At 38.4% G+C, this 27008-nt stretch overlaps 2 protein-coding genes across 3 annotated transcripts in view; both read right to left on the bottom strand.

Moving 5' to 3' along the window:
* pfdn1 (prefoldin subunit 1) overlaps window positions 1-16087 on the bottom strand; it is a 102235-nt gene extending 86148 nt beyond the window's left edge. Inside the window, exon 1 of one of the 2 annotated variants that reach the window (XM_051934194.1) lies at window positions 15948-16087. In XM_051934194.1, the coding sequence (XP_051790154.1) occupies window positions 15948-15980 (33 nt within the window). In that variant the 5' untranslated portion in view covers window positions 15981-16087. The remainder of the gene's footprint in view (window positions 1-15947) is intronic. The other variant, XM_028813742.2, reaches the window with a different exon arrangement.
* Window positions 1-27008, bottom strand: part of LOC127529729 (uncharacterized) — a 455734-nt gene that overhangs the window by 259594 nt on the left and 169132 nt on the right. The window lies entirely within an intron of this gene.

Consider the following 27008-nt stretch of genomic DNA (forward strand, 5'->3'; position numbering starts at 1 on the left):
GACAAAACAACGTATAACTGCCCGTGAGTGAATATTGTTTCTGTTTCTTTAATAAATAATCTGACTTTTTCTAGTGTTTATCCTTGTGATTGATCGATTGTTATGGCAAAAGCTATTCTCACAGTAAACTGTAAACATTTTAATAGGAATGGCATATCACGATCTCCTTTGGTGTGTAATGTTATATATTCCGTGAATAACATTGGTTAATCAAATAAACAATTTAAAAATTTTTTTTCCCTTTGGAATTGTTTCAATTTCATTATTTGCACTTTTATTTTAAAGCCTCATTAAAAACAATATTTTTTGGAGACACATTGTGACAAAACAACGTATAACTGCCTGTGAGTGAACAGTTTCTTTTTCTCTAATAAATAATCCAACTTTTTGTAATGTTTGTCCCTGTGATTTATTGATTGTTATAGCAAAAGCTATTCTCACAGTAAACTGTAAACATTTTAATACGAATGGCACGATCTCCTTTGGTGTGTAATGTTATTCGCGGAATATATACACTACCTTTCTTTTTGCCTGTTAAAATTTGCATCGCTTCTCCGTGATCATCAATATACACCTGATTGAATTGTGTATTCTTTGAAATTCAACTTGTCGTTGCTTTAACTGTTCCGGGACCACAAATTCTCATAGATACTGTTGCAACTGACATGATAAAGTGTCACAAAAGTTTTACTTGAACAATCGCTGACTTCCTAACCACAAACATAACTTTCTAGCACCCTCTCCAACCCCTCCTCCCCCGGGTCTTGCCCCCCCCTTACCACATCAATCAATACCCCGCTATCAGTCTTCCATGCTGTAGTCCTCCCTCCCTCAATCGGACCGAACAGTCACTTAAAACCAAAAAGGTCTCAACCTGGCTGGGACGCTTCAATACTTTCGAATTTTACTGCTTTCATATTCTGTACCTTTCTCTGCATGTGTATCGCACCATCATTTGAGCCTTTTGAATTCCACTGCTTTCATAATCTCTTATCTGCCTTTTTTTCTCTCCAATGCTTTTGGGTCTCTATTCTCCGTATTGTCTTTATACGCTTTATATGTGCTGAGAGCACAGGATATGTGTGTACTACGTGTTTTTACACTACTGAGTGTTTTAAGATTGGTGAGCTCTTATATGATATCTTTTGTAAGTAGGGTGTGTCTTGCAAGAATCTCATGTTCCACGTCCCCGCGAGACGGCCCTGGGACAATCTCTTGGCACCAAGTCTCATTTTTATGGTCCCCGCGAGACACTCCGTGGCAAGTCTCTTTTGTCTCGCAGGTCTTTTAAATGTCTTCCGAGAAGATCACATATGGTCGCTTTGCTTTTACTTTCCAGGATTTTTTTTTTATAAAAGAGAGATGTTTCATATTATCATTTTATTTGTACGTGTATGTGATCAGATAATGTGATCAGCTGTAATGTGATTTTTAAAATAAATCACACATTACCCCTTATTTAAAATGCTCTTTTTAAGCACTGATATACAGATAATGCCATCTTATCATTCAAAAAGCTTCCAAACAAATATCTATTTCCCAAAAAAATTGTTCCAGTGAATTAGAACAATCTAGATGAGAACAGGCCACTCAGCTCAACAACGCTAATCAGCCCAATCCACTTAATTTTTCTAAAAAAACTTCAAGTCTAGTTTTGAAAGTCCCTAAAATCTTACTGTCTACCATGCAACTTGGTAGTTTATACCAAGTGTCTATGGTTCCGTGTGTTAAGAAAAACTTAATTTACCCTTAACAAGTTTCCAACTGTGTCCCCTTATTCTTGAAGAAATTGTTTTTAAAATAATAGTCATGATCCACCATACTAATTCCCTTCATAATTTTCAACACTTCAATCATGTCACCTCTTAATCTTCTTTTGGTTAAACTGAAAAGGCTCAGCTTTTTTAATCTTTCTTCATAATTCATCCCCTGTAGTCCTGGAATCAGCCTAGTCACTATTTTCCGGACTTTTTCAAGTACTGCTTAGTCTTTTTGTAGTCTTGAAACCAAGACTGCACACAGTACTCTAGGTGAAGCCTTGCCAGTGCATTATAAAGCTTGAGCATAACATTATATATTTTGTTCACTGTACTATTTATAGCACTTTTCCATTCCACATCTTTCATCAACATTAAGAGACACTATAACATAAACACTACAGCTCAACTGCTATCCAAGATTATTAGTGCCCTATGATTTCCGCAATGCAGAAAACATTGACGGAATCACATAACGCATCAAAATGGATTTTACATTTAAAAACAGAAATGTGCTAAATTTAGAGACAGAAGGAGTGACTGTTACAAAACTTCCCAATACAGTGATCCCTCGCTATATCGCGCTTCGCCTTTCGCGGCTTCACTCCATCGCGGATTTTATATGTAAGCATATTTAAATATATATCGCGGATTTTTCGCTGCTTCGCGGGTTTCTGCGGACAATAGGTCTTTTAATTTCTGGTACATGCTTCCTCAGTTGGTTTGCCCAGTTGATTTCATTGGCAGATGGCTGAGAAGCTATCCAGCTTACTTTCTCTCTTCCTCTCTCTCTCTCTCTCTCTTGCGCTGACGTAGGGGGGTGTGAGCAGGGGGGCTGTGTGCAGCTGCTTCCTGAAAGGACATGCTGCACGGAGCTTCGCATACTTAAAAGCTCAAAGGGCACGTATTGATTTTTTTTATCTGTCTCTCTATCTCGCTATCTCTCTCTCTCTCTTCCTCTCTCTTCCTGCTCCTGACAGAGGGGGTGCGAGCTGCCGCCTTCAACAGCTTTGTACCGGCGGTGCTTCGCATACTTAAAAGCCAAAAAGCCCTATTGATTTTTTTTTTGACTGCTTGCTTTGCACTCCTTTGAAAAGGAAGATATGTTTGCATTCTTTTAATTGTGAGACAGAACTGTCATCTCTGTCTTGTCATGGAGCACAGTTTAAACTTTTGAAAAAGAGACAAATGTTTGTTTGCAGTGTTTGAATAACGTTCCTGTCTCTCTACAACCTCCTGTGTTTCTGCGCAAATCTGTGACCCAAGCATGACATTCTAAAAATAACCATATAAACATATGGTTTCTACTTCGCGGATTTTCCTATTTCGCGGGTGGCTCTGGAACGCAACCCCCGCGATGGAGGAGGGATTACTGTATATTAAACAATTGAATAATTCGTAGTTCAATCATTCAGATAGTATTTTCTAGTTTGTTGTGTTTCAAGCAAACATGATTCTTTGCAGAAATTCAGTCTTGCCTCTATCTGTTTGTGCATGTGATTCCTGTATGTAGTATCAGAAACCCCAACCATGTCCAAAAAAACTAAGAAACATAAGCTTAACTGCAAAATTGAGGGTACAACAATATCCCCGTGACTTTTACGAATACAGACAACAACTTTTCTGCAAGTTTTGCCAGCATACCATAGACTAGACATAAAAAGATACTTGCAAAGACCATGTTAAATATAAAACCCATCTCAAGAACAAAGAGAAATCAAGATCAATACGTGTTCCCTTTCAGATAACAATAGAGGGAACAACAAAATCGTCAGATGCAAGACGTCAGTTTGTGGAGGACTTTGTGGTCATGTGTGTGGAGTCAGATATACTACTCGAAAAAATGACGAAGATGCATCCTTTCTTTATTAAGCATTGTAAACAAGGAGGCATGCTGCCAGAAAATGATAGCGGCCTTCATCAAACTCATTTGCCCCATGTCGTTATGGACGCCTTTCTTCGAAAGATTCGTGGCAAGAAAATTTATGTTGTAGCAGATGAAACCACTGATAGCTGAGACAACAGTGCTCTCAACATAGTGATAAGTGAGTAAACATTTGGCTGTATGGTAATTATTTTATGTAGGCAGTTCTAATTGTATGAGATGCATTCACTGTAAATAATTTAACCGATTAAATTATACTTAACTGGTGTTAACAGTCTTTGCCATAGAAAAATGTTATTAGTGAACAGCGCTGTTTGTTAACAGGATCCCTTTTCAAAATTAACAATGATGTCTCTGTATTTAATAAATATTTTGCCTCTTCCGTTATAAACTCGGCTCCTACAAACCTGGACAGAAGAGCAGGCTTCTCCTCAGATGCAATGAACCCTTAAAACCAGGTCTCCCTTTCTTTCTCTTTCTATCTTTCTTTCTGTTTTATTCTTGGTAGTTAGCTTTTGCTTTGTAATTTAATTATTTTAAGATATGCAGTAGATGAAGCTATAGATGTATAGTTTTTTAAGCTACAGATGTAATGATGCACATTTTCAATCTGTAAACATTTATGGTTTAAGACTCATTTGATGTAATTTACATAATTACAATTATACAGGTACTGAAAACCAGTACTTTCTGGCAGATGTTATCTTTATGGAAAGCTGCAGCTATTCCATCTTTTCACAGGCAGCACTTCAGTCCCTTCACAACAACCAGCTGAATCTTAATGACATTTTAGCAGTAGTTACAGACAATGCATCATACTGTCTGAAAGCATACCAGAAAGTTTTAAAAGGGATTATGCCTAACAGTATTCAACCTGCTTGTGTCATGTCATCAGTTTGGTGTGAGGGACCTGGCAGCACTATAAATACTTCAGAGAGACATCATCACTATGATGCAGGTAAAGTCTATCTTCTTCAAGAAGCCTGCAAGGAAAAGGAGATGTGCAAACGTCTTGTCACTGAAAGAGATTGTGCTGACCAAGCACCCACTCCCGAGGCAGGAAATACCAGGTGGAAAAGGTGGTTTGAATCAGTACGGTACCGCACTGAACATACTCACCTCTCTCTACAAAGAGTTCTTTCTGGCTAAGAACACATCATCCCAGGCTGTACCAAATATCTTAGAGCTGATTGAAACCGATGAAAAACAGGAGACCCTGAAAGTGAAATTAACCTTCATCTCAGAAGGATGCATCAAACTAGTCACAGCTCTTACAATTCTGTGGGGCACTCACTGTCCTACTTCAAGTTCAGCATACAACATTATGGAGGATCTGGGCTCCCACCTGATGAACAGAACTGCAAAAACCTATGGCTCCGGTGCCAAACCTGATGAGCTGTTGAATCAGATGGGCATGCAACAGAGGAGAAGAGTGATAAGTGCTTGAACACCTGCATGATGCATGATGTGACAAGAATGAGTCACTCAGTGAGCTAAACACCAGGAACCTCACAATCATGTATTTCAATGAGGATGTCCCTCCTGGAAATTAGTTTGAGACCCCTGAGTTAGCCGTTCATCCATCCCAGAGACCCCTGAATTAGTTCATCAGTTGGTTCATTTTGCAGCTCATCCATATTACTAACCGAGAATGGTAAACCGGATATGGACGCAGGTACATGGCATGCCCATGGACGCAGGAGACATAGTGTGCAGGCGCCGACAGCTCAACTAACGGAAATACGAAATAAAGCAACGAGCACAGACAATATGGAACCCTAACCGTCCACACTACACAGCACAGTCAAACCCAACACATTACAGAAGGATGCGGGCGCCTACAACGTGCGTTCAACACACCGCAGGCAGACCCCCGAGCTGGAAATCCGAAATAAATCAACGAGCATAGACAATACGGAACCCTAACCGTCCACACTACACAGCATAGTCAAACCCGACATATTACGGAAGGTGCGGGCGCCCACGACGCGCGTCCAACACACTGCAGGCAGACCCCCCGAGATGGTACAGAAGCCCCAGAGATACGGGCTCCACAGCATATGTGAATCATCACATTACAGTAATACAATAATATGAGTACTCACAGACAAACGCAGGAGGCCTCAGCTTCCCGCCCCACAGTCAAATCTCACAAAGTACGGAGTCCCCAAACGTCCACAAACCACAGCATAGTCAAACCCACCACGCCTCAGGGCTCAAAAGCAAAGGAGCTCAACTAACGTAAATAAGAAATGAGGCAAGGCGCCCATAGGTGACGACACAGCTACACAAAAAAGAGGAATCAGCCCCCCGCCCCAGAGTAAAACGGGAAAAACTACGGAGTCCACAAAGGTCCACGATACACAGCATAGTAGTATGGAAGGCGCGAGTTAGTACGAAAGCTGAATGCGCCTACAACGCGTAATAAGAATAACCGAACGCTCCGTTTTAAACGTACGTCATCCTCACATGTCCAAACTATACAGCATAAGTGAATCACATTACAGTGATGCATTATTAACAGTACAACCACAGAAAACGCTCCGTATTAACAGTAAGTGCAATTATTCATACTACTAACGGTAAACAATGGAGAACTAATGGAGTCACGATTACCCAACGCCAGGGGTTGGCGAGCAAAGCGAGTAGGGGGCGGAGCCCCCTAGTTATATTCTGGCTGCTGCTAAGGAAAAAAAGGAAACAATGGTTCTGAATGTTAAAAAGCAAGTCAATTACAATTAAGTCAGTAGAAGTGCGGTCCATTAGCAGCAGTACTTATTTACTAAATAGGAAAATTGCAGTATTAAAAGCCTGAGGCCACTGCAGTCCTCTTGGATTCACACTAGTGCTGGGCAGTATACCGGTTCATACCAAAAACTGTTTTTTATTTTTGTTATGATATGGATTATTTCTTATACTGCAACACCAGCCTAAACAACATTCGGAAAGTGACACAGCGGGAAAACTGTTTAAGGGGGGATCTTTTTCACTGCTACACCACTAAACACACACGCAATGGAGTACATGCGTTAGTGGAGGTTTTGAACGGTGAAAATAGACAGAGAACGTTCTGAAACTGAAGCAGACGATAAAGTTGAACATGATGACACAGAAGAAGGAGCCGTGTCTGTTGTCTGGAGATACTTTGGTTTTAAAAGGACCATTATGTTCAAATGTGTGAATACTGTTTCTATACTACTGGATAATACTGCAAGCCAAGTTGTACTTGTTTTATTTTTTTTTCAGTACCGTGTAATGTACCTGGGTACTGTGTAATAGTGTGACGACATGTTGACTTTATTCTTGATGTGTCCACTTTAATCTCGGCGCTTATGACGAGAATAAAGTTGACATGTTGACTTTATTCTCGTAATTTGTCATTAAAGTTGAACATCGTAAACTAAACTTCATCTTAAAATGAATATTTAATTTATTAGATTTTCTCAAACACAGTCATAAGATATGTAGCACATTAAATGCTTTCTGTTAAGTGTTCCCCAAGTCATGTTAATCGTTACGTGCTTCTTAAACTGACTTCCTCTTGCACTAAGAGGAGGCGCAGGCAGCGATCACCACACAGAATACATTAATTTCATGATATTCCTGCTCCCTGAACATTTAGAAAGCTAAGATAAATACTTGATATAATTTTCATAATGAAATGCATTAAAGCATGTATTAATCATGTGGGGGCATGGTGGCGTGAAGGTTGCACTGCTGCCTCGTAGCAAGGGGGTCCCGGGTGTTCCCTGCCTTGAATTTGCATGTTTTTCTGGTGGGTTTACTCGGCGTGCTTCAGTTTCCTTTTAAAGTCATGTAGGATGTGGGTGTTTGTTATGCTATATTGACCCTGCTAGCATATGTGTTGCTTGTATTCACCCTGCGATTTGCTCCTGCCTCACACACAATGCTTGCTGGGATGGGTGCAACCCTGAATGGATGGCATTATTAAACATGTATAATGAAGATTTTTTTAAAGTTCTGAAAGCTCCATGGTCTAAGTTTATAACTAGTTTTAATTTCACAAAGACGTTTATCGTGTGGTGATTGGTTATGTGGAGAAAGAAAAAGGAAGGATAGGAACTGGGGGTTTGGTACATCAGACAGATACAGCACGCATGCAATAAAAAAAGCCAGCTCAGAAGAACATCCACTGAATTCTGTGTTCGTGTCTCCGACCACCAGATCACGAACCCAACATTTTAGTTAAACCAGTGTGATACCCATTCATATATCCAGTTTTTTGGAGCCTAGTCACACCTGCCATAAAGTTCTCTACATTGAACGTACACCTGGGGACCCCATACTGTGAGGGAGCTGCACTACCGCCTCACTACCGTGCATGTTTAATACCTGCTTTAATGCATTTCATCATGAAAATGATATCAAGTATTGATCTTAGCATTCTAAATTTTCAGAGAGCAAGAATATCATGAAGTGAATGTATTCTGTGCGGCGATCCCTGCCTGCATCTCCTCTTAGTGCAGAGAAAGTCAGTTTAAGTAGTGCGTAGTAATTAACAACTGGGTCGAGGAACACTTAACACAAAGCATTTAATGCGCTACATTAACTTATGATGGGGTTTGAGTAAATCTAGTAAATTAAACACTGATTTTTAGGATGAAGTTTACTTTACGACATTCTACTTTAATGACAAAATAAACCATGAGAATAAAGTGGAAATGTAACATAAGCGTCGAGATTAAAGTGGAAATGTCGAGAATAAAGTCAACATGTCGACTTTATTCTCGACAGTTTTTTTTTTCTTTACTGTGTCCATATTTTTTCTTCTTCACCGTTTCCCTAATACACTTCCATAGGGCTATACCACAATTAGCATTATAAGTGCAAGTTGCAGTCTTATTATTTATGTATTGTGGGGAACAGCCTGGACACAGACAGGTAGACATGATGTTATCACCCAACACACGTTTATTTACATACATCGTAGTGCACATACCCAGTGCCGCAGCACCAATCACCCCTTAAGTCCTGGCCACAACACAATGCCTTCTCCAAGTCTCTGGACCGCCTCCACTCCTCTTCACAAAGCTTCGTCCTCTTCCACCCGACTCTTGCCCCTGACTGGAGGGAGGCGGCCCCTTTTATACACCCCGGAAGGACTCCAGGTGCATCCTGAGGGCTTCTGTAGCCACACCCCTGTGTGGCGGAAGCTCTGTTGGTGTATCCGGAAGTCCTCCGGGTGTCCCCAATACTCTTCCCCCAGCACTTCCAGGTGTGGCGGAAGTACTGAGGTCCAGGGCTCCCAAGGCATCGGGGCGCCCCCTGGCGGTGACCACGGGCCCCTACAGGGTTGAGCGTCCAAGCCCTGTACCCGTGGCCTCCACAGCAACCAGGGAGGATGCCCCCTAGTGTTCTGGATGAGGCACAAGCCCTCCTCCGGTCCTCCTGGGCATCCCGGCCGGGCATGAACCCCCGCTGGGTACCACAGTATATAGCTTAGCTTGAAGCAAGATCCATATTAATGCAATTTGCCTTAATGATGGTTCAGTTGGTAAAGATGTCTCACCAAGTTGCACTTGTTTTATTTTATTTTTATTTGGTGAATACTGTGTAATGCACCTGGGCTTGAAGTCTTGAAGTAATAGTATTATTACTGGAAGTTGCACTATTTTATTGTTGTTATTTATTAGTTTAACTATTATGCAGTTTAATGATGGTAAAGTTGTTTAAAAAGTCACTTTAACGTGTCAGTGGACTGAGACTGTTAACATTAGCAGAAAGTGTAGTTGGTTTACAAATAATATTTACTATTTATTCCTTTTCTAAGACATGTTCAGTGCAATACAACTTTTGACAAGCACCTCTGGATATTTTACTAAGTCTAAATTCCTCTTTGGATGGTTGATAATATGTTGTCAAAATTTTAGTTTAAGTTGTTTGCAAAATTTGTTCAATAAAAAGGTCCTATATTTTGACTGCAACTGTCATGCAGTGTGATTCCTTCTTTTCATTTGTGCCACCCCTTGAAAACTATCACTTTATGGGGCCATGCAAATCTGTATTAATACTTGTGTGCACATTAAAATAGAGGTGGGCGGTATGACCAAAATTCTACATCACGGTATTTTTCTAAATTCTGCCGGTTTCACGGTATTAGACGGTATTTTTTTTCCCCATGCATGAGTGGATGTTAACCACATTTTCCACTGCAATTACTGCAGTAGACTGGCTAAGAATAACCTATTAGACTGTTATGAGAATTGTACATCGTACAAAAAGACATTTTAATGTGCACACAAGTATTAATCCAGGTTTGCATGGCCCCATAAAGTGATAGTTTTCAAGGGGGTGGCACTAAAGAGAAGGAATCACATTGCATGACAGATGCAGTCAAAATATAGAACCTTTAATTGAACAAATTTTGCAAAAGCTTAAACTATGATTTTGACAACATATTTTCAACCATCCAAAGAGGCATTTAGACTTAGTAAAATATCCAGAGGTGTTTGTCAAAAGTTGGATTGCACTGAACACGTCTTAGAAAAGGAATAAATAGTAAATATTTTTTGTAAACCAACTAAACTTTCTGTTGTTAACAATCTCTGTCCACTGACACGTTTAAGGGACTTTTTAAACAATTTTACCATCATTAAACTGCATAATATTTAAACTAATAAATAATAACAATAAAATACATAATAGTATTACTGATAGCTGCACCATTACTTCAAGGCTTCAAGCCCAGGTGCATTACACAGTATTCACCAAATTAAAATAAAATAAAACAAGTGCAACTTGGTGATGACATCTTACCAACTGTACCATCATTTAGGCAAACTGCATTAATATGGACCTTGCTTCAAGCTAAGCTATATACATAAATAATAAAAACTGCAACTTGCATTTATAATGCTGTTTGTGGTATAGCCCTATGGAAGCGCATTAGGGCCACTGTGAAGAAAAAAAAATATGGACACGGAAGAAAAAAACAAACTATATGTCGAGAATAAATTCGACATGTTGACTATGTCAAGATTAAAGTCGACATTTCCACTTTATTCTCATAGTTTATTTTATAATTAAAGTAGAATGTTGTAAACTAAACTTCATCCTAAAATCAATGTTTAATTTACTAGATTTTCTCAAACCCCGTCACAAGTTAATGCAGCACATCAAATACTTTGTGTTAAGTGTTCCCCGACCCAGTCGTTAATCACTACGCTTCTTAAACTGACTTCCTCCGCACTAAGAGGAGGCGCCTGCAGCAATCACCGCACAGATAAACGTCTTTGTGAAATTAAAACTAGCTATTAACTTAGCCGACGGAGAATTCAGAACTTTAAAAATATCTTCGTTATACGTTTAATGCCATCCATTCAGAGTTGCGCCCATCTCTGAACGAGTCGCCAGCACATCGCAGGATCAATACAAGCAAAACATACACTAGCAAGTACAAAAACAAGTTCAACTTGGCTTGCAGTGTTATCCAGTAGTATAGAAACAGTATTTACACATCTGACCTTTTAAAACCAAAGTATCTCCAGGAAACGGACGTGATTCCTTTTTTTTTTCGGCAAAAGTTCTACTGTGTCATTATGTTCAACTTTATCGTCAGCTTCAGTTTCGGAATGCTCTCTGTCCATTTTCACCGCGTGGCATACCTATGCTACCGCCCACTATTTGGTGGTGTAGCAGTGAAAAAGAGCCCTAGTGCAACAAATCTGTGTTTAGCGGTGTAGCAGTGAAAAAAGTCCCCACTTGAACAGTTTCCCGCTGCGCCACGTTCCGAACGTAGTTTAGGCAATTTAAACCGGTGTTGCAGTATAAGAAAAATCCATATCATAAAAAAAATTAACGGTTTTCAGTATGAACCGGTATACCGCCCAGCACTACATTAAAATGTTTTTTTGTTCAATGCTCATAACAGTGGAATAGGTTAGTCTTAGCCAGTCTACTGCAGTAATTGCAGTGGAAAATGTGGTTAACATCCACTCATGCATGGGAAAAAAATACCGTTGAATACCGTGAAACCGGTATAATTTAGAAAAATACTGCGATATAGAATTTTGGTCATACTGCCCAGAACTAATTCACACTATAACATTTTCTTTTAAAAACACAATTTTTAAAAGACAATAATCTCCATCCATATTAGTGTTTAAATACTGTTTACAAATGTATTGCCATCCACACTAAAACAAGCGAAAATGCATATGAGGTAGATGTGAGGGACTGTATAGTGCAAAATTGTTCACCTATACTGGGCATGCCCACATTATCCAGAAAATCCTTGAAGAGACTGTATAGTGCAAAATTTTACAGCCCAGTGAAAATCAGATTCCCTTGTGTTTTATGTACTTTCAAGACTATCAGCCTGCGAAGGACTCCCATAGCACGGTCAGAGCAAAGTAAAAGACACATTATTAAAGGAGCTACAGCAGTCTTCAGAACTAGAGAGTCATGTTGTCACTACATAAAAACACAGCAAAAGTTAAAGTGACAAAACGCATACAGATAAAAGTGATCAACTCTGTGTTTACTCATGGATGGATTGATAATTAGCAGTCCACAACAATTGTGAGTGCATCTTGAAGCAAACAACATTTATAAACCTAACTCAATAGATAAAATAAATAAATGTGAGCATCTTCACTTTAATGCATTGTGCTTTCATGACTCTGTACAGTAATACTGTGAGCTTGGCTGGATTCTACACCCATCCACTGTTAGGCACCTTGTTATTAACTTTGCTGCAGAATGTGCTCCTCTTTACTGAAAGGATCAAGTGTAAGAACTAAACATTGATAAAAGAGGTTGTCAGCTTTGTTATTTACAACCTTATTTCACTGTGCTTTGCATTTTTCACTACAACAGTAACAGTGCCACGGGATTTATCATAAAACTGCAGTGTCTGGTAAATAACTTGGCTTTTGTGCATCAAAACAAGTAAGTGACAAATGTTAAGAAGCAAAACAAGAAAACCAGTCTGCCATTTGTTGTTCAGTTGTAAGGCACAAAAATCTTGCTAAACGTATAAATCATAAAGAAGTAATTAATTATCACATAAGTATACAACTGGTTAATAACAAAGAAACAGCCATGATGGTTCCCATGGTTTAAGTTTAGAAACTACTAAATAAAACTCACAAAAGTATTGAAAAAAAATATATACTGACATATCATGCCTATTATAACAATACATAACTGGTGGTTTAGTTCTTTTAAAACAGTTGGGAAAGAAAAACGTGCCAGAAGACATCTGAATGAATTCTGTAAGTTGTAATTGTTACTGTACTACTCAAACTACTCCCTACGAATAATGAAGAAAAAAAAAGATCAGTTTACCTTTGATGCAATCTGTTTAAAGTTATTAAATTAACTACCAATATCTTAAACAAATAACAGTAAGTATAAACTGTGGCAGCATATTCCAAAATATGCCCTTTGATTTCATATTCTGTACATTTCTGATGTGCTCTATAATGTATCACGGTCAGGTCAGCTGAGGGAGCATTCACTGGTAGAGCACGTTGCCGCACCCACCAAAAGACGAAACAGATCAGGATCCTGGTTTGCAATCCCCCAGGCAGACACACAGTCCAGTCCCACCCTCCGTAAATGACCCTCTATCTGCTGCTGCCAGGTGTTATATGGGTGTCCTCAATAAGGAGGATCCTGTGAGCCACATCACCCTCAGGGAATCGCGCCAGATGGCTGTAGTGCCGCAACTGATGCTCCCTCACAATGCAGTTAATATGCCTCATTACATGCATCACTCCATGAAGAACCGCTCATTCGACACAAAGTCAAACCAGCAGTACCCAAGGATTCTCTGAAAAGACACAGTACCAAAGGGCTCCAGTCTTCATCTCAGGTCACTGGATAGCGTCCATATCTTGTAACCATATAGCAAGACAGGAAGCACCAGGACTGTAAAGACTTGGACCTTCATCCTCTTGCATAGATATCGGGAGCACCACACACCACTTTCCAGCAATTACTTGGTATTATACCAAGAATTTTTCCATTTTGTGTTTGACCATACTTTTGTTTGTGCACTAATCTAATTTTCTGGAAGTAAGTATTTAACAACATGTTAGCTTTGAATATCGTGAACATACAGCTGCTCAACTGACAAATAAATGCCACCAGAAAATGTGTTTTTGAATTGAAGATAGTACTCTTGACCAATTCATGTGGGGAAGAGATGGGTTTTCAATTCAAAAGTGTGACCTTGTGTGAAGGGATTTCCTGTTTTCTGAACAATTCCTGGAACCAATTATAAGAGGCAGGCTGGCAACATCTCAACCATGGGTTATAAAGTACATGTCACAGAATGATAAGAGCCTTATGCAGAGCACAACCCAGTACCCGAAGCACTATAATTGTACATACTCTGTACTCCTTTCCTAAACCTTAACATTTCCATCATCACATTTCAGAGTAGGTGCAAGATTCTTTTCCTGAAATCCTGGCTTATGGTTTGCACCAAACATGTCTACCATTTCTTTTGGGCAAAGAATTATACCTTTGATTCATCTGTCCTTAGCACATTCTTCCAGAAGGCCTGGTCTTTGCTAACTGTTTAATGGAACACTGTAGTTTTGCTCTAATGATCCTTGTAGATGGAAAAAATCTTTTCTTCGCACAAATTGTAAGAAAGAGTAGTTAAAGTCATTAAACGCAACTGTTGCTCGACGGAGGAAAGTGCCTTTTCTTCATATTAACCTTTAACCGATTTAGTTAATACTTTTTCAAGTAGTAAAATAGCAAGTGATATATTTCTTTCCCATTTCTGTCAAGTCTGCCTATTCCATATCAAGTCAATAATGAAATAATTAGTTAAAGACAGACAGCCTGATCTTACATACTATACATAACTGACATATTTAAAGAAAGGTTCTTGCTTGGGATTGGTTGAATATGTCCCATTCAAAGTTATATTTGTAAAAGTATATAAAAGAATGGGCCTCAAACCCTGATTTCTAAGCATGACTGAAGCCCTGCATCAGTAATGATTCTAGGGCATTGTCTTTTTTGTGTGACATAAAAAAACACATGACCACTCAAAAAAAAAATTGAAAAATTAAAACTTTAACACTCTGCAAAGCAATCCACACTAACATTCACATCCAAAAAAATGTATTCTTCCATATTACTTTTACTTAATATACACTGAAAATAACTATTTTTTAAAGATTCACCAATAAACAAATGTGTACATGTTTTGTCTGAAAATAATTTAATTAGTGGTCTATAATCTACATAGTGAACTTTACTATTCATCTTGTATGATTACAGGTTAGCTTATTGTAAAATTTCTGTATGTGTTGTAAGTGTGCTGTGGAATGCCATTTTTCAGAATCAGTTCAGTGAAGGAAAACAACTCATAGACGAGTACATTTGCAGCTCTGACAAGGCGGTTCACCTGCTCATTTACAATCGACAGATCACCACACAGAAGTGCAGTTTTAACACCTCTGCTACACCGCATGACAGCACAAAACTTAAAATTCCTGCTAAGACATCCAACGTCTAACAATATTCTATTTCATCCAGTGTGGCAAAGGCGAGTCCTTTAAATGATACCGAGCCATCTAAAAGAACCATGTAAAGAGTTAAAGGAACTATTCCAGCACACGGTCATGCTACTAAAATATAACGACTTCTGCCAAATTTTTGAGCACGCGTTTGGGACTTTCCATTAAAATGAGTGCCACCATTGTGCACTTCACTAACGCCACTCAGAGCACGGGCTGCTGCTTAACCCCATATGGAAATCCATTCATTCATCTTTTAAAACGCACATGCAGTTCTTGGTCGCAGGAAGCATCTGTATGTCTAAGAAGCAGCGGGCACACTGTGGAGCCAATCCTGAACGGATAGCGACCCGACGCAGGGCAAACACCGTATTTATACCTGGCCAATACATGCGAAATTACAGCTTTCTCGGCACTCTTACTTCTACTAAACACATCAAAATGCAAAGTGTCGTTTATTAAGTACCCTCACAATTTCAGTTTCCACATTCTGCAAACGGTTAGACAAAGCAACCAGACAAGCACACACTACTATTATAGCTATGTGCATGAACCTTATGGCACAAGGGACACAATTTTATCAGATGTACCACTTGTCTAATTCCAATTTTATTATCGACCGAGTGCAACACCGCTCCCCTTTGAGCAACACGCTTCTAACGGTCAAAACGTAAAGATAGGGTAGTTCTTGATCTTATATGTTTCTTCATTGCTAGTACTATACGTGTTAGTTTAATCCATTAACAATTTGTTTCTTTTAGAGTTTAAATTTTTTATGACACTAATAATACACAATTTTACCTTTTTCAACTCCAAGTCGACGGGGGCCGCCATATTGTTTAAAGCTTACTGCGCATGCATCACAAGTATGACGTAATCGTTCACGTCAGCGCCTCAGAAGAGACAGTTGCGCCTAGACGAGGGAAATCTGGGTAATTCCATCAATCATACGTTTGAGGAGTGGTGCATTCCACTAGGTGAATTGTTAACGCTGACCGGCTTTTTGCAGTTCCATATGTAGGGCTACTGTCTCAATATGTTAGTGTAAACTAAACCTAGTAAATGAGTAGGTGCCATTGCTGAGTCAGTGAAGAAGTATGTCCTCTCCGCCCCAAGCATCTGACCTCCTGCTCTCACTGTCCAGGGCATTACACACTCCAGAAAGCGTGTGGCCGTGTCAGATTTCCGAAGGGAAAGGGGATTTCTCGGCGCACCCTTGGCGCGTGGGAGAGCTGTTTTCCCGAATAGATACTGGAACTAAGAGATGGGTTTTAACTGTCGTGGTGCATAAAAAGAAAAAATGTTGGATATTGCGGTCCTCGCTGGCTTTTGGACAGCAATTTAATCATGTGTCGTTCCCGCTTTTAACTTAACTGTTTAATTAGTTGTCTGTACTTGTCTTTTTTGGTAGGAGTAATCCATTATATGATAAACGTTTGTATGAAATTTACATTTTTTTTACATTTTTTCCCAAGCTTTGATACTTCATTATCTTTTCTTTAGGTTTCGTGTCTATAAACAAAAGGAGGTGTCGCTCTGCCCACTCTTTTAACATTTTGCCGTCAGAATGGGCAAAATATTCCTCAGAATATTTGTTTACTACTCCGTCTCCACTCCTTAGCTTTTTTGGTACCAGTCTTCTAGTCTACTGCTCCTAGATGAGATGTTTTCCTGTCTGTACATTTTCATCCAGGAAAGGAAAAAGGCTGCTAGGCTGTTTTTCAAGGGGAAAACATTTATTAGTTTAAACTATCCAAACATTTTAATTCTAAATAGTCCAAATTAGCAGTATTCATAAGAAATGTAATGATTTATTCATGAGGTAGAAGTACTTAATAAACAAGGAAAGTTGCATCACATATTTGAAATATTAAAATTCTACACTTTAAATGTTTAAAGTCTAAATATTCTTGATTGTTATCAACATTTATAACATTTCACCCTCTGAAAAAGATCCTAAGAGTGCTAGATCTGTAGTAAAGAATGAAAAATAGCATATTTGCAGTGGGGGTTCCAGACCAAATTTACCAGGGGGGCCAGGGTGGGGCCAGTGTTTTTTTAGGTCATGTGGGCCCAGAACAAAAAAAAAAGGGCAATATTTAATTGTTTTAATATATTAAGTGAATTTATTTGGAGCACAAACAAAATGAATTGAATATTTAACAATAAAACATACAAATGAATTTCAAACAAAAGATTTAACATACTGTACATATGCACAATAAATCTTTAAACAAATTTTACTTTTTGTACAGTAACATTTCTCTTTTTTGTATGCAAGATAGTTTTCTTTTTATGTAGGTATGTATTTTGTTATAATGTGACTTTTTTACAGCATGAAGCTTAAATGTACACTCACATTTTCTGTTCAGTAATCTCTCATCCTCTAGCACTGGCAACATAGTAGCCTGTAATATATATAATAACAGTATTCTGCGTATGTGATTTCTTGCAAAATGGTCCACAAATGCATCAAGGTTCAAAGCCTTGGCTCTTCTGGATTTAATGCTTAGCACCCCTAGATTGCTAAGATGCGCATATCACCGTAATTAATTAAAATTTTATCTCTTCAGCACAGGGGCCATAACAGGGGCCAAGGCCAGTTTTACAGGGACACTGGCCCCTGTTGGTCCTTGTCTAAAACCTCCACTGCATATTTGTAATCACTGACCTTGAAATAGTCTGAACTGATACCCTACATGCTTATGTTTGAAATGTGTCATATTTAATCTTCTGGGAGTGGAGCTGGCCTGGACCACTTATAAAGAGTCAAAAATACAAAATATTATTTTTATGATCAGCAGCCTTGAAATAGCATAAAATGACACTTCAAATGCCTATATTATCAATCCACATTTCTTAAAAATTTTGTGAAAATAAAATAAATTTGACCTTTTGTATCCCTTTAGGGGTGAAACCTCTGGGGGTTAGTAGATGTGGAATGCACAACATCATGTTTGCTGAAGACACCACTTGATATACTTTTTATCGTAAGAGTTTAATTTCCTGCACAAAAGTATGGTCCAAAATGGCCAACAGAGGGAAGTCTTTTGTTCTAAAGGACCAAAAGAGAACCCTAAAATGCTCAGAGTCTTGTATAACTAGACATTGAGATGCATTGAACGGTATATCATATGTGGGGGTTTCCTCGTACAGGTCTGGAGGCGATGGACAAAAAAATTGAAGTGATTTCAAAGTGTTCATAAGGATTAGGCAAGATAGTCATTGTGTTCAAACGGCATGGTGGCAAAGAGTTATCACTGCTGCCTGCAGATTTTTGATTTTAAAGTGTGAAATTACCATATTTTTCTCTGATCCACATTTGCTCAGTCTAAGTTCTCTAGCTTCAAACTCATCACAGCATCATGCATAATAGGTTGATCACTAACTTTAAATTGACTAGGTAATGGTGTGTACATGAACACTTTCTCTGACTTGATTGTCCTATCTAGGGTTGGCTTCTTCCTTGCCCCAATGGTGTCAGAACAGGCACCAGCTCCTTAAATCTCCTCCTCTTTGAATTAGAAAGTCAAGTTCAGAAAATGCAGCTAGTAAATAACATTGCATGATGTTCAAACGTATTTTAGCATTTAATTGAAGACTTTTAAATCTTTACCCTGGGAAAAAAGAAATTTTTTTCATTATCTTTAACTTTCTAGTACCTTGCCCTTCTCTGTCATAGTATGGCTTATACTCTTGACTGCACTCTTACAGTAAAACTAAAGGTTCTAATATGCATGGGCGGAGTTTGACTTTTAGGCGTGGTATTAACATCACATCCCATGTAAAATATGGTAAATTGTTTGCAATATAAATTTACAACATGAAGGAAGTCTCAAGTATGTTAAAACATGTAATAAAACATGTAACTCTTTGAAATTACAAAAAAGTGCAAAAATATCATTAATAATATTTAATTGACAGATAACATTCCTTTTTTAGATTAGTTTGGTCTTCATATTTCATTTATGATAAATTAAAAGGGACAGTTTTTATGATAAAATAAGCACTTTTCTCTTTTAACAAGTTAGAAAATGTACACATAGCGAAACATTCTGGGACTTAGTTGACTGATGTTAACAAGTTCGAAAATGTACACATAGTGAAACATTCTGGGACTTAGTTGACTGATTTAAAAGTTGGTGTGTTTTCTGTTATTTGCTTGCTTCATTAAAGAGATAGACATCACATTTTTGTTTTTTAAATATTTTATCAGAGTGGTATATGTGCTGTGTGGTGGAGATTTACCCTGACCACCATGCAGTTGTTTGTACAGGGAAGCATAATACAATACAATACAATACAATTTATTTTTGTATAGCCCAAAATCACACGAGAAGTGCTGCAATGGGCTTTAACAGGCCTTGCCTTTTGACAGCCCTCCAGCCTTGACTCTCTAAGAAGACAAGGAAAAACTCCCAAAAAAAGAACCCTAGTTGGGGAAAAATGGAAGAAACCTTGGGAAAGGCATTTCAGAGAGAGACCCTTTTCCAGGTAGGTTGGGCGTGGAGTGGGTGTCAAAGAGAAGGGGGTCAATACAATACAATACACAGAACAAAACATATGTAATCCTCAATACAGTACCACAGTAAAATAAAAATATTACAAGTACAGAGCAGAATTTAACAATAGATGATATCACATAATATGATTTGGATTTGTTTAGAGTCCTGGAGACCTCAGCCATCAAGCTGCCTCCCCCAATTCCATTCCACACTGGGAGTCACTGTAAGGATTTAAGAACTGGAGTTATATGTTCGTATTTTCTTGTTCATGTAATAATTCTTGCAGCAGCATTTTGGATTAACTGGAGGCTGTATAAAGAACAATTTGAACATCCAGTGAACAAGGCATTGCAGTAGTCAATCCTACTAGAAATAAATGCATGAATTAATTTCTCAGAATCCTATTTATTTAGAAAGCGCCTTAATTTCCCAACATTTTTAAGATGAAAGAAACATGATTTGGACAACTTTGTAATGTGCGCTTTAAATGACTTGCTAGAGTCAAAGATAACTCCTAGATTGCGGTCTGATTCAGTAAAATTAGTGGTGATTACTGAATTAAATGATGACAAAATATTGTTGCGATCAGCATCATTCCCTCCAATAATTAACATCTCTGTTTTAACGAAATTTAAAGACAAGTAGTTCTCATCCATCCACTCCTTTAATTCATTCACACAACTAAATAAAGACAACATTGGAGAAACTTAATTTGATCTAAAAGAAAGGCATAACTTGGTGTCATCTGCATACAAGTGAAAATTAACATTATGTTTTCTAATAAGAGATACCAGTGGAAGCATGTAAAATGAAAACAGTAAAGGTCCCAGTACTGAGCCCTGCAGGACACCACATCTCACTTTTGTGAATAATGATGGAGTACTGTCAGCACATTTCTGCACTTATTGGAATGCACTACTATTTTGTTTTGCTCCTTACAACTGCTGAGGATGTTTTTGGCTGCAAGGAGCAGCTAAAAGACATGCAAAAATGAAAACAATTAAGGAAAAATACAAGTTGACATAACATCTCTCAAATCTAAACTATACTCTAATTGGTAAATGAAACTGTGCTGAGTATTTCTTTATCCTTTTTAAGGGTAGGCAACATGTAAGTGAAAGTTGCTTTGGGCAGGACAGATAATAGTATTTAATCAATCCATTCTCTAAACCTGCTTATCCAGGGCAGGGGGCAGATAGATCCAATCCCAGTAAGCAACAAGTGCAGGCAGGAACAACTGTCTAGACAGGCCATCATCCCATCATAGGGTAAATACACACACGCACAACAGGGGACAATTTAACATCAACAATTTACCAAACTTGTATGTCTTCGGACTGTGTGAGTAAATTAGAGTAAATTCATGGGGACCTACATGCAAATTCCATGCAAGGATCACCTGGGACGTGACCCCAGACTGCTTACTACAAGGCAGCATTTTTACCACTGAGTCTCTGAGCACCTAATTCATTGATTATTAACACATTAACATTAACTGTGTCTTAAAAAAATGATGAAAAAAATACCCTTTATTTGAGTCTTATTTTATTAACATAGTGTATTCGTTGGTGGGGTCAGGCCCTTCTTGCCACTCCTTAAACTCTACCCATGCTAAAATGGCACTTTGTGGAGCTGTAACAGTTCCTTGTAGAACCACTGATTGACACAGAGCCATTTCATTCTGTGAAGGGTCTTGCAAATGACATTGGTTCTTTGGGCTTTGAAAAGGTTGCCAATACTTGGACAAAACAAGAATCTTTAGTTTATAGTAGGCTACCTAACAGGATACAACAGATCAAGAAAACCTCAGCTTAGCCTGTGTTATTGTATGCAGCTAGAGTACCTTTAAAACCAGGACCCCGTTTACATTTAACAAATCTGTTACCATCTGTTAATTTATGCATTGTGTTACAGACATAAATAAAAGTTTTTACTGGTACCTTCATGTGGACTATTACTTTGGGAACCAAAAATATTTACTATATGCCATTATTCAGAAGAACCACTTTGGCCCATTTAGTGTGTACACAATTTTTGCTGCCTCATTCCTACTCTGTCAGACTCATATTATTTTTCCTCCTCATTCTCCTCACTTCTTATTATCATGTTACTTGTTTCTCCATTTGATGCCTCTAACTTTCTCTTGTAGACTTAGAATATACTCCCTGAATCCTGTGTTCTTCTTTTTTTATGTGTCTTGCTTTTCTCAGATAACTCTGTTATACACAATTATTTTTCTGCCCCTTCTATTTGATTCTGTTTTTATTGCACTGAAGCTTTAAAAAATCCATGCCTGTACAGTATAAGACAACATTTTGTTCTTTGATTTTAGTTACTTCTCTCCTATTGCAAAAATCCTGCTAAGCCCGAAACATTAGAGCATTCTGTTTGTAGCTACCTAACTGACATATATATTTGAATCTATCAAGTCACAGTCTGGGCATGTGGAACAAGAACATTTCTTGAAGAAATTACAAAACATTACTGTATATGAGACCCCTACTTATGGCTGATGTTGAATATTAAGTTTCTATCAAAAAGTCTAATTTGCAGTGAGTTGTAGAAAATCACAAATATACAATGCAGACTCTGCAGCCACTTCTGAATATCCAAAACCAACAGGAGGATTAGTGAAATTTTTTATACACAGTCAACTGCACCAAGTGATTACAAAAAAAGGAATGCCACAGCAAGCCATTGCATGTGATGACACAGAGTTTTGTCAGATGGAGTGCCATACAATTGTGGGTAGAGGAAAGTTATTCAAATAACATGAAAAAAACTAAGGCAACCTGGCCTGTAGGGGCTTGCCTAGTTGCTAGTAGCATCCTGGTTATCTTACATACTGTGTAATGTTCTTTTAAAGTTTTATACTTTCAAATTTTCCATTTCCCATCAAGGTACTGTATGTGTAAAAGATTGTCATAGAGGAAAATAAAGAAGGGTAAATCAAAAGAAAGAAGAAAATCTTTATTTGAATTGGCTTGCAACTCACTTAACAGTGTTTCATTGTCCAGAGCCAGGCTGCTACTGTATACTTGTAATATAATTTTAGAGAGTAAGACATTACAGGGTACACAACTGGTACCATGGCTCCATGGAAAAATGCATCACTGTATTTATTGCTTAACATAAATAGACTTCCATTCACTGCTAAGGATCTTGCTAATGCTTTAGAAAAATGGTTGCCCAGGGCTATAGGTTTTACATAGGACAGAGAATAAGTCAAAATATCAGCCAGAGAAAAATCAAGTTCAAAGAGCTTATAGCCTGTATGTGCAGTCGAAATAAAGAGGGCTGTTTGGTGAACTCAGATGCTTGGACTATAAAATTATTGTTTCAATCTTGTCTATACTGACTTCTAAACATAATGACACAATCAACTTCATTGGTGAGACAGTTGGTGATGGGATACAGCATCAAGTGTATCTTTCCTCATGCTAAGACTTGTTTTCAAAAGAACAAGAAGCAGAGGCAGCTTTACATGTGTGATCATTCTAATCACTATTTAAAGTGCAATAATATCAGGCAAAATATATCATACTCAGTCAAGCAGGAGCCCAGTTGCTTCTGAAATGTAATGTAAGCAACTCCTTACTGGGTGGTCTGCTTCTGTTTTCTTTCCATTCTGTCTCTACTGAATCTTATATTTTCAGAAGTTTTGTGAGTCTTACTCTATAAGACATCAAGACAGCTAAATATTTACGTCATTCTATTATAGGGTTTATGTCTTATATGCAAGTGTCTGTTTCCTGTAGGTAAGCAGCTTGTTCATATACTGTATATGTGCTCTTCTGTGTACTTGTTTTCAAGTACAGAAGGTGTTTAAAGCAATGCATTTTGTGTTTTTCTAACTGCTCTATCTTTTTTGGGACTGTTAGGAATCATTCCAAAGCTTGTTCCATCAGTTAAAGCACACATATACATCTACTATTGGACAGCTTAGCATTTCCAGTCAGCTGAAAGTGTGCACATACTGAAAAAATATACAATACCCACACAGAAAGCTCTGCAAATTAAATAGAACCGTTAGTTACCACGAGTATATAATATTTAGAAAAAAAATAATGAGAACAAAGTTGTAAGAAGATAAGCAGAGAAAGTGCATATATCATCTCCTAGGGTTTTCTTCTTCTACATTTTTGGGTGCTCCCATTTGGAGTCACCACAGTGGATCATCTGTTTCCATATCCTCCTGTCCTCTCTATCTTGCTCTGTCACACCCACCATCTGCATGTCCTCTCTCATCACATCCATAAACCTCCTCTTAGGCCTTCTTCTTTTCCTCTTGCTGGCAGCTCTATCCTTAGCATCCTTCTCCCAATATATCCAACACATGTCCAAACCAGTGCAATCTTGCCTGTCTGACTTTGTCTCCAAACCATCCAACCTGAGCTGACCCTCTAATGCACTCATTTCTAATCTTATCCATCCTAGTCACACCCAAAGCAAATCTTAACATCTTTAAATCTGCCACCTCCAGCTCTGTCTCCTGTTTCTTTGTCAGTGCCATCGTCTCCAACCCATATAACATAGCTGATCTTACTACTGTCTTTTACACCTTCTCTTTCATTTTTGTTAGTACCCATCTGTTGCAAATCACTCCTTACCCACTCCACAATGTGTGAACTCTCTTTTTCTCTTTTTCACCTCTGTCCAACACTTCCCATTACTCTGTACTGTTCATCTCAAGTATTTAAACTCAACCTCCTTCACCAGCTCTACTCCCTGCATCCTCACCATTCCTCTGACCTCCCTGTCCCTGTTATTGACCTCCACTCTTCTCCTCTGAGAGAGAGACCTTCAGTTTCCAGCTTCATAATCATCACTCTGTCCGATACTCTTTTCACCTCCAAAACACTCTTTGACATACTGTTCCTTCAGGATAACCACTACCCCATTTCTCCTCCCAACCACACCAAGGTGAAATAATTTGAATCTGACCTTATTACCTTTCCATCTAGTCTCTTGAATGCACGATATATCAAACTGCCTTCTCTACATTATATCGGCTAACTCTATCCATTTACCAGACAAACTGACAACATTCAGTGTTCCCACCCCCACTTCCACCCTTCTATCCTTCCTCCTGTCCTATTGCCTCTGAAGTCAACAGTAGTGCAATTTCCTCCAGCACCCTGTTGGCTAACAGTACTTGTGGCAGCCAGACCTTAACCAGTCCAGTATTGTAATCTGTATATGCAGACAACAATACAGATCTCCTGGGGTTATTTGTTAGGTTAATTAATAACCCTGTTATTCGTACTTCACATCTAGTACTTCTCAAATACACTTTGGACCCACAGACCCTTAATTGGATTAACGGGTACAGAAACTGAATAGGTAGATAATTCACTTGTGTCCAAAACAGGCAATCCTGATTATTCTGTTAGAAAGATCAAACACACTCTGTTTCTTGCAGGAAGTGATACGAGGCTTAATTTCAAGATAAAATTGTAAAAGTAAATCTCTATGACATGGAAAACTGGAAAACAAATGGATTGTAAATTCAGGGCTTTGTATCTTTGGAAGGAAAAAAACTTTACCTCACTTTTTTGGTTTTTTGAGTACATCCTTTTCTTCCAGTCCAACCCCTGAAATCCCGTGCCTACAGGGTATAAGAGAGAGTCTGAAGTACAAGGAAAGATTGTTTACAAAAGGGCAAACTAACAAATGTCAAAATCAATACATAGGGCACACCTCTTTGGTTAAAAAAGTTAGAGTGAAGGTCATAAAGGCAGAACTACTAAAAAAGGAATTCCATAACCAAAACATGTTCTTATAAGCACAATGTTTTATAATTATACATAAGCTAGGGTGCAATGCCTACTGTGCTGCTATCTTAACATAAGCATAGCAGTAGAAAACAATCTGGTCACTGACAGAAGAAATGAACACAAAATGGTAGCAGGTACAATAATAACTCATACAGAATGGTTGTGAGATAATATCACTGTCTAAGTGATACACATAGACATTCAAAAAATAAACCACTGAAGTATGAAAATAGAAATTGTTATAAATAAAAAAATAACAAGATGCATGACAGATTACACTGCACAACAATTTTTGTGACAGGTACCTACTGGGTATGCACAAATATAGTTTTGGTTTTACTGCATCACGTAGGAACTCTGAGAAATAGATATTTATATGTTTACTGACAATAACGTATTTAGTCACGTTTATGTTTCGCATAAGCTGTTAAATTCAACAGAATTAAAAGTGTTTTGCTCTTGATTTTCTTTTGTATTCAATGTCTGGTGCATCATGTTGCAGTGTTCAACAGTAGTCAGCAAGCATTGACGGATTCCAGTTGCCCTGGTATCGTTTCTCCTTCATAGCAATGTCCTGGTGAAACCTTTCACCGTGTTCGTCACTGACAGCACCGAGATTTGCGGGGAAGAAGTCCAAGTGTGATTGGAGGAAATGAATCTTGAGTGACATGTTGCACTTCATTGTCTTGTATGCTTTGAGAAGTTTGTCTACCAGCTGAATGTTTTTTGGGGCTCGGCAATTGCCCAGAAAATTGTCAACAACGTCTTTGAAGGCTTTCCAGGCAATTTTTTCCAGCCCAACTAACAGCTCTTCAAACCATTTGTCACTCATAACATGTCTGATCTAGGGGCCAACAAAAATGCCCTCTTTGATCTTGGCATCAGTTATTCTTGGGAACAAAAACCTTCGCCTTCCTTGTTCAGTGCTTTCACGAAATTCTTCATGAGTCCCAGTTTTATGTGAAGAGGAGGCAAAAATATCTTTGCCGGGTCAACAAGCAATTCATGTGCCACATTTTTCTGTCCTGGAAGTAACTTTTTACAGAGTGGCCAGTTCTGTCGAGAATAGTGCAACTCTTTGGCATGGCTGCCCCATTCACAGATGAAACAACAGTACTATGTATAGCCGAGCTGCAGTCCTAGTAACAGAGCAACGACTTTAAGATCTCCACAGATATTCCAGTTGTACCTGTTATACTGGACGTCCTTCAGCAACAGTTCCATATTCTCATATATTTCTTTCATGTGTGCTGCATAGCCAACAGGTACTGAAGGACAAACGTTGCCATTGTGTAGCAGAACAGCTTTCAGGCTTAACATTGACGAATCAATGAAGAGACGCCACTCTTCCGAGTTGTGATCACAACCCAAGGCCGAGAACAATCCTTCAATGTCACAAGAGAAACAGAGACTGTCGATTTGTGCAAAAAAATTTGGTTATATCATGATGTCGGCCTCGAAACACAGACATTTTTGTACCTGGTGACAGCAAACACCATTCCTGCAGTCTCAAACCCAGCAGCTCGGCTTTTGCTTTTGACAGAACCAAATCTCTGATCAAATCGTTCAATTCGGACTGT

The sequence above is a fragment of the Erpetoichthys calabaricus genome, chromosome 11 (assembly GCF_900747795.2).
Source record: "Erpetoichthys calabaricus chromosome 11, fErpCal1.3, whole genome shotgun sequence".
NCBI lineage: Eukaryota > Metazoa > Chordata > Cladistia > Polypteriformes > Polypteridae > Erpetoichthys > Erpetoichthys calabaricus.